The sequence below is a fragment of the Miniopterus natalensis genome, chromosome 12 (genome assembly GCF_054644295.1).
Source record: "Miniopterus natalensis isolate mMinNat1 chromosome 12, mMinNat1.hap1, whole genome shotgun sequence".
Classification (NCBI taxonomy): Eukaryota; Metazoa; Chordata; class Mammalia; order Chiroptera; family Miniopteridae; genus Miniopterus; species Miniopterus natalensis.
This window is the reverse complement of record NC_142092.1, coordinates 59,394,081-59,406,348: the sequence shown is the minus strand read 5'-3', so window position 1 is coordinate 59,406,348 and position 12,268 is coordinate 59,394,081. Positions and strand designations below refer to the sequence as shown.

The window sequence follows — 12,268 nt, the reverse complement described above, 5'->3', positions numbered from 1 at the left end:
GGGAAAAGTAAGTAAAGGTGTCTATAGCCTAAGTAATATATTTTCTTTGCAAAAAACTGGAATAATTGAGTGTTTTCAGGGTATCAGAAACTGTTTATTAATTAGCTTTTCATATATTGTGTTATTTTTTTCAGGTATTTTATCTTAATACTGCCAGTAGCTGTGAATTGAAGAGTTTATGATACTTGAGCATTTACTTGATCTTGGAGCAATTATACTAACATAATATTAAAATCTACACTATAGTAGGAAATTCATAATAATGTCTCTAGAAACATATAATATAGGTCAAGCCCATCCGGATGATAAAATTCACACCTCATGTAAAAGATGCTATCACTGGAGACAAAGTATGGTTTATTTAAAGAGGAAAATCACCTGGGTTTAATTAAAAACCTTCAGTCGAAAAATATTTACTGAGCATTGGATTAAACACTGGAGATTAAAAATAAACAAGATATGCCCAGCTGGGCGTGGCTCAGCGGTTGAGCATTGACCTAGGATCCAGGAGGTCGGGGTTCGATTCCCGGTCAGGGCACATGCTCAGGTTGTGTGCTGCAGCCGATCAATGACTCTCTCATCATTGATGTTTCTATCTCTCTCTCTTCCTCTCCCTTCCTCTCTCTGAAATCAATAAAGATATATTTTTTAAAAAAATAAAAATTAAAAAATAAAATAAAAATAAAAATAAACAAGAAAAAGGGTCTCTCGCTCTGGCCAGCATGGCTTAGTGGTCAGACAGTCACCCTGTGCACTGGAGGGTCACGGATTCAATTCCCCATCAAGGGCACATACCTGGGTTGCAGGTCTTTTCCCCATCCCATGTTGGGGCGAGTGTGGGAGGCGACCAATTTCTGTCACACTGATGATTCTTGCTTTCTCCTGTCTCTCGCTTTCTCCCTCCCCCTTCCTTCCACTCTCTCTAAAAAAAAATCAATGGAAAAATATTGTCACTCCTTGGGTGAAGATTTTTTTTAAAAGGGGGTCTCTTATCTTCTTAGTCCATGGGAGTTCAAATTTTTACTTTTCCATGTACTATCAGATTGGACTTGGGGAAGGTGCTTAACCTCATTTGTGAAATGGGAAAAATAATATCTACTTTGCATATTGGTTATGCAATCAGTAAATTTAATATTATCATCATCATTAATTCAATGTGCCCATTATGTTGAAGTGCTGGAGATACAACAGTGAGCAATACAAACATGATCCCTGTCTTCAAGGAGATTACAGTCTAGTGGGGAATAAAAGGGCAAGTAAAAATAATTGCAAAATTGAAATAAGTGCTACTAAGAAACTCAAGAATAAAAGAAAGAGAGGGACTACATTAGATCATGTGTCCAGGGTCTATAAGCATTTATCTTTGAAAAGGGAGCATTTATCCTATGTTCTACTGAATGGGAAGAAGTCAGCCTTATGAAGAGCATTCTAAGCAGAGGGACATGTGCAAAGGTATTGGGGAAGGAAAGTACTGGCCATAAGAAGCTACCATGGCTGACACATAACTGTCACAGAGCAAATGGCACAAGATGAAGAAATAATAACAACTGGAGAAATGATAATAGTTATAAAACAGGTTCAATTCTGTGCTACTGAGCATGTAATATTTTCAAGAAAGTATACAATTTAAAAATAAATTATTTAAATCCCCCAATTTAATACAAATTTCTAGATAATCTTCAGTACAGTTAATTTACTATTAACTGCAAAATCCCTTCTAGAGTGCAGAGCAAAAATGACCATAAAAAGATTTTGCTTTAAAGTAATACTATAGCCACTTGTAGGTGCACCTATCTTATCTGTCCTACTCTAAAAACTTGAAGGCAGGGGCTGCAGATTCTTCATTTCTCTTTTACATGTCTCATTCCTATTGTATTTTGTACATGCTAGGAATGTGTTCACTAAGTATTTTTTACATTGGATTCTGTTTAAACATATTCTTTTTTTTTTTTTTAATATATCTTTATTGATTTCAGAGAGAGGAAAGGAGGAGATAGAAACATCAATGATGAGAGTCATTGATTGGCTGCCTCCTGCATGCCCCCAACCGGGGATCAAGCCCTCAACCTGGGAATGTGCCCTGACCGGGAATCGAGCCCTGATCCCCTGGATCCTAAGGTTGACGCTCAACCACTGTGCCATACCAGGCAGGGCTAAACATATTCTTAAATCCTTTAACATGAGGCCAAATGGAAGAAATAGCTCCGAAGACATCTCCCCTCTTGAAATATGATAGTCTGTGCAGAAAAGATTGCAGAAAAGTAATATTTTTATGACTCTCAGAGCAAGGCATAGGTCCACACCAGCCTTTTAGACTGACAGTCTATTAGATTTTCTTAAAGGATGGAGGATTGATGGTTTTGATGGGGGGGGGGGTGTGAGAAGCCTGGGGTCTGTTCTTTCCTCTTCCAAGTTTTAATTTCTGTGCAAAGCAGAAGCAGATTGGTGAGAAGTATTGGGAAATGCCCCCTCCCCACCCACCTCGAAACAGTCTAGCTTCTCATGACTGTTTAAAAATTTTTGCATATCCTATTTCTTTCACACTGGCACCCTTTGTTAACACTAGGTGGCTCCATTTGACTGTTGATTGGCTTTGCCACTAAAAGTTCCAGATGTGTTTTTTAGAGAAAACTTTATTTAAAAATATTTTAAAATACTTAGGATTAGATGGAATCTTGAAGTCAGGAAAAGAGATAATTCCAGTGTAATCACTTTCTTCTACAATGTCAACTCCTGATCCTTGAGGATCCTTTGAATAAAAACAAACAACATCAAAGCACAAAGCACATATTAAAAATTAACTCATTATATTATCTTTGATCTACAGAAATATTTACTAACAAATATCCATGTCTTCAAATTAAATGTGAAGGAGAAAGATCACTTAAATGTGTGAAAGGCAAATATGGTTCATTTAAGCCACTTCTTTCCCTCTTTTCGGACCCCCCCTTTATCTCCTACCCCCCCCCCCCACACACACACACATAGGGAGGTATAAATCAGCATCCAGGTATCCTAGTCTCAGTTATCTAGATGAGACTCAACTCTATCTTATATAACTAAAAAAAGAAGTTTAATAATAACTGATGTTATAATTAATCAAATGTGAACTTATAGGCTTTATAGATACCAGACTCTAAATTTCTTATCTGTTCATTTGAGGTTTTCCAAAGTAAATATACTATAAAATGCATTTATTAGCTAGATACTCTATAACTGCAGTATGGTTATTTTTGAGCTTGATAAAACATTAAAAATAGTTAAACAAACTTTAAAGTTTTCATAAAGTTTCCTCATAAGCTTCCTATTGTGTGTGGGTTTGAAAACTGTTGAAATGAGGTTTCTTATTTTCTTTGTACTACATGTAGGGGTCTGGTCTGCCCTTAACCCAGACATTTACCACTATATGCTGTGATTGTGAAATTCATGGTTGGGATGTTAAGGTATTTTTGTCTCGAGTTACATAGGCCCATTTTGAAAAAGAATTAGAATTGAAACTAAATGTCTTCTGGGCCGATCTTTATCCCTGCAGTCCACTGTGCACAGTGCTTCTAAGATGATCTTTCTCGAGTACTGTTTTCAGGACACTCTCTGTACACTGACTCCTCACTGCTCTGGGATCAGACTCCTCAATCCTCTCTTCCTGGGCCAGCTCTTACACAGGACAACTGACATCCATTCTTCCTCGTGTGGTGTCAGGATTCTGCATCACTCAAGTTCAACCATGGAGAGGGACAGGAGGTGGAATAAATAGCATCTGTGCATATGCTCTAGTATTTTCTGACAGAAAAAGGGCATTTGAGCTGACACTGCCTCTCCTTCGTTCTCTTCGAGACTTCTGACATCAGTCAGCCAGTTTATGCACTATCCTCATTTCTTACTTCTTCCTGCTGTCATAGCTAAACTCATGCTATATATTACATGGGGAGTTCTTCATTATTTTTAAAAAACCTATGGATATTCCTTTCATTAAGACCCAGGTCAAGCTTTCCCTTACCTATTCTATTCCAGAAAAGGATTACATCATCCTTCAACCTCATCCTTATTTTGTCTTCCCTCTGAGCTTATGTGTCATTTGTCCTACTGTACAATTAGGAGAAAAGGTGCTGCAGGCTATAGTGAAGGACGATTACTAATACACCTACTGTTAATAGGTGAACAGTTATTTCCCCACAAAAATTTTGTAGGGTTGTAACACAAACTGGGTAAGACCATGGGAGTTTATTGCACATGTACATGTCATCTGTTGTGTGTGTCATGGCTAATAAAAGGTTGATAACTGCTCATCTTTATATCATGGTTTAGCACTATTTTTCACATGTGTTAGTATGTTAGTTACTAAACTCTAAGTTCCTTAATTGTAAGTACCATGGATTATAATTCTTTATCTTGAATTGTACAAATAAAAAAATCTCATAATAGGTATTCAATTAATTCTTAGTGATTGATGGATGTTCTTAAAGAAAGAAATCATGAAGTATATATTTAAATGATTTAGTTTAAAATCATAAGTTGTTGAGATTTAATTTTCATGAGTTCTTTACATGTGCCTATTTAAGAGGTATAGACCTATAGTGTTATACTCACAGAAAGTGTTCAGTCACCATTTACTGAGCATTGAATGAATCAGTATGGTATTAGGGGAGGGTTATGAAATAATGTATCTTATCCTAAAAATGAGTTAAATTATTATTTAGATAAATAACATACTTACTGTGAAAGTTAAGACAGTTTCTCTTTTGGCTGGCTTCAAGTCATCATTCAGTGAATAAACTCTAACTTTTACTGTAAGAATAATTGATAGCATCAAAAACTCTGTTGTGTTTACAAGAATATTTTGGTTTTTAACAATAATCATCCTTAAAAGAGCTGAGTCTCATTAAAATAAATCAATGCACCATCAATACACCAAAATCCACTTTTAAAAGAAAGAAAAAGTCCACAGATATATAAATTACTAATGAGTCTTTTCTTTTAAAGAGAACCCTTTTGGATTCCTTTAAAGAGTCAATTCTAATAAATTTAGATTACAGTTCACTTTGTTAAAAAATATTTACATACAACTTTTTTAGAACACATATATAGTATAAAATTAAGTACATCTGTAATTAGGCCATTGTTTATCAAGAATTTCATAGTAGCAAAATAGTAATGTCTACCACATGGTTATATAGGAATGTAATATATTGTCTCATATTAGACTTGAAGATTTTAATGAAAAATTAAGTAGTTTGATTCAGACATTATACACTCTTACAATGCCCCAAATTAGCTCTTATTGTTGCTAAAGGAAACTTTGAATTGCATGGTTTTGTTGTATTTATTGAGCCAGATCCTACAATTGTCCTCTCATTGTTAAAAGAATAATGTTAATGGCTCACCCAGCTGGGCGTGGCTCAGTGGTTGAGCGTCGACCTAGGATCCTAGGCGATCCGGGTTCGATTCCCGGTCAGGGCACATGCCCGGGTTGCGGGCTGCAGCCTATCAATGACTCTGTCATCATTGATGTTTCTATCTCTCTCTCTCTCCCTCTCCTTTCCTCTCTCTGAAATCAATAAAGATATATTTAAAAAAAAAAAAGAATAATGTTAATGGCTCAATAATGACTAGTTCTCTTCAATTAATTTCTTTCTGTCAATTATTAGATCCCCACCTTTTAAACAAACACATCTGCTTCATTGTGCTGTGAGAACTAAATGAGACAAAGCTTTTGCATAGCTTGGCACATAATAACTAATCAAAAATGTTTATTATTTCTATTTTATTATTATTATTTCTATGACTACTACTGTGTAACCAGTTTGTGTCTAGCTTAGAAAATTAATTATGTCTCCAGAGCAATGGTGTATCGGAGGCAAGATCATCAATAAATTTTTGTGCCAAAGTTATAGCTTTTGAGTGAAAAAAGTATTAAGGGCCTTCAATGTGCAGGTACTATGTTAGGCATGGAGATATGTGGTGAGACAAATCAGACATGGAGGTCTTCTAATGGAGTGGAGGAGAGAGGTAAACACGTGATCACACAAGTATATGTAAAAATCCAGGAATGACAGGCACTACAAAGTTCACTTCCTGGCTGTCTGGGAGGGTAGTCAGGGAGGTCAGAGAGGGCTGCCCTCTATGGGATGACATGTAAGGGTTGAGTAGGAGTTAACAAGGCAATGGAGGGGCATGAATGTACCAGGCAGAAAGGTACACAGGCCTTAATATGGATAGGAAAATGGTGTGAGCAAACAACTGAAAACAGATCAATTTGGCTGGTGTCCACAGGTGAGGTGAAACACGGTGGATGATGAAGCTAGAGGGGAAGGCAGGACACAAGCTGTATGGAACTGAAGGATTTTGGTCCACAGTCTAAAGTCCTTTATCCTAGAAAGCTTTGAAGATTTGAGCTTTATCCTAAAAATGCTTACTAAAAGTCCTTCAAGGATCTTTAGATTAAATGTGTGTATCAGGACATTAGAGCTATAAATAGCTAGATTCAATCAATTTTAAAAGAATTATTTTTAAGCATTTCTTTTTCTGCTGTATATATAAGGCTTTGTGTTACTCTACAGATTAAATAATGGAAAACACTTTGTCCCTGTGCTTAGTCTGTGCTAAGCACTGTTTTAAGTGCTTTACACATAAGAATTCACTTACTTCTCACAACTCCATGAGGTAAGTTCTATTATTATTTCCATTTTATAGATGAGGAAAGTGGGACTCTGAGAGGTTGAGTAACTGAAGCAAGGTCACAGAGCTAATAACAGCCCTAGCTGGGATGTGAACTTAGACAATTTGGCTCCAGAGTCGGCTTAGTGGAAACTAGAGGAAAGTTCTCTAGTTTTCCTCTATGACTAGAATAGGTGAAGATACCAAATCTTCTTACAGTAAAGTCCTGACAGAGAAATAATAGATGAGTCTGTTCTTAAGGAAAGCCATGATAGCTAAGAAAGTTCCAGGCTCTGGATATCAGACTACTTATTGGACAAAGACTGAGGACCCTAAGTGGTAGGTAGTGTCAATAACACCCAATTAATGAAGAATCCTCTAATACTGAAGGACAGGGCAAGGATATAATTGTTTCTCAGCATGGTTATGTTCAAGAGGACCCAAGCTTTATGGGCAGAGACTATCTTCTAGTATACCAAGTCATATTGTTTGAGTCAAGAGATGGTACTATTTTGACAATGATATTCTGTCCAAATCAAGAGCAATCAATATTCCACCCTCTCTAGGCCTTTCCTTTCTGAGCTGATCATAACAGGTGCTCCTGCTGAAATGGTAATGGGGTAGCCTGTTCCATCCCACTATTGTTATCATCACCATCAAACAACATTTAGCAAACATGTGCTGATTGAAAAGTTTTACAACAAAGCTGGCTGGGTCTGCCTCTTTTCCCCTGTCCTTCATCAGTGATATCATTATAAAAACTCCATAACCTCCCCATCCCACACATAGTTCTCTCATAATTCCATCTCTAATGTGCTCAGAAGTCATTGATGATGAGAGCGAGATATGGAGGAATCAAAGACTTGCAGACACTTGAAAATATTTGGGCAGCATTCACACTTTTCTGTATTTTACTTTTGGTTCACTGGGAATAAGTCCAGTCATTCTTCAACTCCAGAGTTTTGACGGACTATCCTGCCCTTTCCCTCTCTAACAGAAGAACCATGAATATAAAACAGTGCTCTAATAGGAACTTTTTTAGGTAGATTCCCCTTAGAAAAATAATATTCATACATTTCTGTGATCTAGTTTATTCTTTACTTAAACATCTGATCTTCTAGGGTTAGATTTGTTTTCTGAACTTGAGGATTAGCTCTAAAGTAATACTTTTCTAATGAATGTGCCTCTATAATAAATTATTTTCCCATTGCAAAAATTATATTGGCAATTACATCTTATACTTGTTTAATAAGATATAACACAACATTTCACAATTTTTAAAAAACTTTTTTCTACACAGAAATAACTGATGGGGCAGACAATGTAACTGTTGATTTTGCAATTTACATATGAATTTAAAATTTATGTTTAAAAATAAAATGTAAGTGTAAAATTAATTTTATTTAATTGTTTAGCAATTTCCATATGCATTTAAAATTAACATGGTTTTTATAAGTGTAAAAGTCACTGGGAATTGAGACTCTTTTAAACAAGTTGAAATCCTATCCCCACTTAATTTCAAGTGTTAAAAAGCTCTACAGTAGTGTCAATTGTCCTCCCCAGGAAAAAGAAGCATCTTATACTCTACCTGACTGTTGTGGAGTGTAAACAGGTTTGTCTGTTTGAATGAAGAGAAATCCATTGTCATTGGTTATTGGCATTTTTTTTGATTTTGAAAAATGCTTTGATACAACATCCAAATACACATGTGAAACTTCATTCTGTTCTCCAGACAATTGTTTGGGTTGTATCTGTAACAGAAAATGTTGATGAAAAAGAGTGTAATAATAATTTTAAAGTTATAAAACATGTTGACTTTCTAATTACCACTGTAATCTCATTAGAGGGAGAAATAAGTATGTGTATTTAATCATTTAAAAAGCAGTAGGGGAGTCAGAATAGTAAATAAATTTTGCCCAAAGCCCTTCAGTGTTAAATACCATAACCAAAATTTAGCTTTAAGCAATTAAAAGTGTTTCCTAAATGTTATATGCATTTAGTAAAACTACTTAAGTTATAGAAACTCTCTTAACAAACTTTCACTTCATCAGCTTGCTGGATTAGCCTATGGTCTCTATTTCCTCCCTTCAACAGCCTGGCTGATGTCAGGACACTGTATATCTATATCCTTCTTCTCCCACAAGTTGAACTGCATGCTTTCCATTATTTGTAAGTAATTGTAATTATCCACTTTACATTGTATGATATGCAAATTTAATACATAAATAGTAATAAAATAAGTACTTCCGTGAAAACTTAGGCTTTGGACACAGGATAAAAGTTAATCACTAAAATCAACTGCTGTAGAATTAGATTCTACTTTTTTTGGAAAAAGTAGAAAAAGTTTGGAAAACACTAAAAATCCATAAAGATTCTGCACTCAGATTCTTTGCAAGTGTCTAAGTTCTTTGCCCACTTCAAAGAAACAGAAACTGTAGAACAAAGATGATCTGTTAAAGGTGTGGCACATAATAAGATTTGGTGTTACAATCAGTGGGCCTCCACTTAAAGAAAAGACCTTGGCACAATATCAAACAATTGGCAAATAAAGATACCTTATAATGTTAAGATAAAATTATATGCTTAAGATATGCACCAATTTTTATGATTTCTCCACTGTAATCTACTTTCCAATTAACCATCCAAGTTAGCACTGTTCAACAGATCTTTCTGTAATGATGGAAATGTTCTATTATCTATGCTGTCCAATACAGTGGCCACCAGTCACATGTGGCTATTTGAGCACTTGATATGTGGCTAATGTGACTAAGGAACTGAATTTTTTATTTTTGTTAAATCTGATTGATTTAAATTTAAAGGAAATAACCTTATGTGGCTAGTGGCTACCCTGAGTCACATCAGATATGAGTGTATCTACTGAAAATAACACTTTGGGAGATGAATTTTAATTCTCTTTTAGAAAGAGAGAGGAAGGGAGAGAGGGAGAGAAGGAGAAAGGGGGAGAGAGGGAGAGAGTGAAGAGAGAAAAACACTGATTTGTTGTACCAGATATTTATATTTATGCTTTCATTGGTTGCTTCTTGTATGTGCCCTAACTGGGGATCAAGCCTGCAACCTTGGTCTATGTGAGGAAGATGCTCTAACCAACTGAGTTACCCAGACAGGGCCTGAATTTTAATTCTTCATAGAGCTAATAAGTGAAGTATTTGTTAAGAGATTAGAGCACTTACCACCAAAAAATTAATGAAAAAATTCCTACATTCTGGAGGACTTCCAATGTTGACTTTTTATTATTTATAATATAATAAAAATTATTTTTATTACAATGTTACTTAAATATGTACAAACCTAAAATTATGTATATTCTTATGCTTATAATTTTTACATAATCATAAAATCAAAATAAATGAAAAATGGCTAAAAAATCAATATAACTATAATTTTAAAGTCTATACAATTTCAAATTTTAATTCCTTTTAAAGAACACACTTTTAAAGAAACAGTGGTATAAATGAACCCCCAAGCCCTTTCCAGGTCTTTGATTTTTCTGGTTCTTGATTTTTGAATTTTTATTGGAATTTAAAATAATATTTTGGTTATATTTATTGACTTAGCTGAATAGATAAAAAGTATGAAAATTATTTTAAGTTATCAGAATTTTTAATAAGAAATGAGTTGCAAGCACTTTCCTAACCAAGCTATACTATAATATCTTGATAGAAGAAAAAGTTATTTGATCAAGGTTGTTTTTTTCTATTAACTACAGGCTGTCAATGAGAGCTATTCACTTCAGAAATCAAAAATTTATTAGTTTTGGGAACTATAGTTGTAGAGTATTGGAAGTTAAATAAACAAATGTCCAATAGCACCTATGGCTTTCTGTAGGCAATGCTTTCTTTACAGATCGATAAGTATATTCATATTTCTCTATTTCTTTGTAATGATAATTTTCACAGAAAACAAGTACTTCCAAATCATTTTCAAATATTTACACATCAGTGCAATTTTATTTTCCAATAAAAACATTACAATTTACATGCATTGCTCAAAAAATAGACACAACTCTCCTATTAAGAATTTTCTGTTTGCTTCATGTTATCAATACTGACTGACATACATCATCTAATAATCACACAAAGGTATAATGGTATAAATGATCAAATCTCTATGTTATCAACATTCAAACTTGGAACATATTTTATTGAGAATATTCTGTGTGTTTAAAGAAAATAAAGGATAAATACGTACTGTTAGGATTGCAGAGTTTTGGAATTCATTTTCTGTGGATAAAGTAACAGAGGCTGAAGCATAACTGAATTTTTTATCAGGATAACTTTTAATGGAGATCACTGCATCAAATGCTTCGGTGTATCCATAAACTTGAATTACAATATTTTCAGATGCTCCGACCCGAAAAACTTTTGGTGCTGATAAGACATACCTGTTGAAACAGAAAAAGAGAGGGACTGGTATTTCTATATGACATATTTTGTTATGCTTCTGACTTTTTTCGTCTCACTGGAGATATCCAATTTAAATTAGGCGTATTTTCTCAACTTAAAAGTTATTTTTAAATTAAAATTTGTGATCTGTGGTCATTTCAGCATCGTTTCCAAGAAGAAATAGCTTGAAATTAGGACTTGAAAAATATGTACTGGAGATTTAGTTAATATTTATTTTTTCATATGTTTTTGTTGATTTCAGAGAGAGGAAGGGAGAGGGAGGGAGAAATAGAAACATCAATGATGAGAGAGAATCACTGATTGGCCGTTTGGCACGTCCCCTGACCTGTCCCCTGACTGGGAATTGAACCTTGACCTCCTGGTTCATAGGTTGAGCAAACAATCACAATCATACAATAATAATGACAACAGTAACTTAGTTGTCATAGGTTGAGGCTCAACCACTAAGTCATGCTGGGCAGGCTTAGTTAACATTTAGAAAGGTAGTAATAGCACCTTCCTGAGCTACTACAGCAAAGGAAGACTTACTGGTATTGACTAGAACATGTAAATAGGGTCACTATTTTTGCCGATGAAGAAAAAAGCAACATAGTTAATGAATTCTAGCCCTGCCATCTACTGGCTGAGTAACCATGGTAAAGTCACTACTCTACTGAGACTAAAATAACTTAACTGTGAAAATATCACCTTCTTTACCAGGTTGTGGTAAGGATGAAATAAGACTATGTATATGAAAGCACTTAGCATGCTTAGAACTCAATAAATGTTAAGATTCATTAATTTCACTAAATTATCTTAAAGAAAGTAATCTGAGAAGTATTGGTGTTATACTAGTGAGGGGATTTTTTAAAAGGATAGAATAAAAGTGAGCTTGAAGAAATACATTTGAAAATGGAAGTAGTTATAGAGTCCTTAGAGAGCAAACAATCACAATCATACGTAAATAATAATGACAACAGTAACTTAGTTGTCATATGTGAGTCTGTATTAGCACTTTACATACAATTCTTTTGATCTTTTAGGCCAGAGATGTAGATACTATTGTTTTCTTATTTTACAAGTGATAAGAGGTTAATTTGACTAAGGTCACTAGGCTTATAAGTAGATGAGGAAGGGCTATTATATTCAGGTCTCGGTTGTGTTAAACGGAAATCAAAGTTACAAGCTTTGTTCACAACCACACAGGCTGT

The 12,268-nt window shown here is 34.6% G+C and overlaps 1 protein-coding gene across 1 annotated transcript in view; it reads right to left on the bottom strand.

Moving 5' to 3' along the window:
* Nucleotides 1-12,268, bottom strand: part of C5 (complement C5) — a 75,844-nt gene that overhangs the window by 61,185 nt on the left and 2,391 nt on the right. Inside the window, exons 2-5 of the mRNA XM_087823222.1 lie at nucleotides 10,864-11,056; nucleotides 8,243-8,405; nucleotides 4,715-4,785; nucleotides 2,658-2,749 (exon numbers count right to left, since the gene is read on the bottom strand). Of these exons, the coding sequence (XP_087679348.1) occupies nucleotides 2,658-2,749; nucleotides 4,715-4,785; nucleotides 8,243-8,405; nucleotides 10,864-11,056 (519 nt within the window). The remainder of the gene's footprint in view (nucleotides 1-2,657; nucleotides 2,750-4,714; nucleotides 4,786-8,242; nucleotides 8,406-10,863; nucleotides 11,057-12,268) is intronic.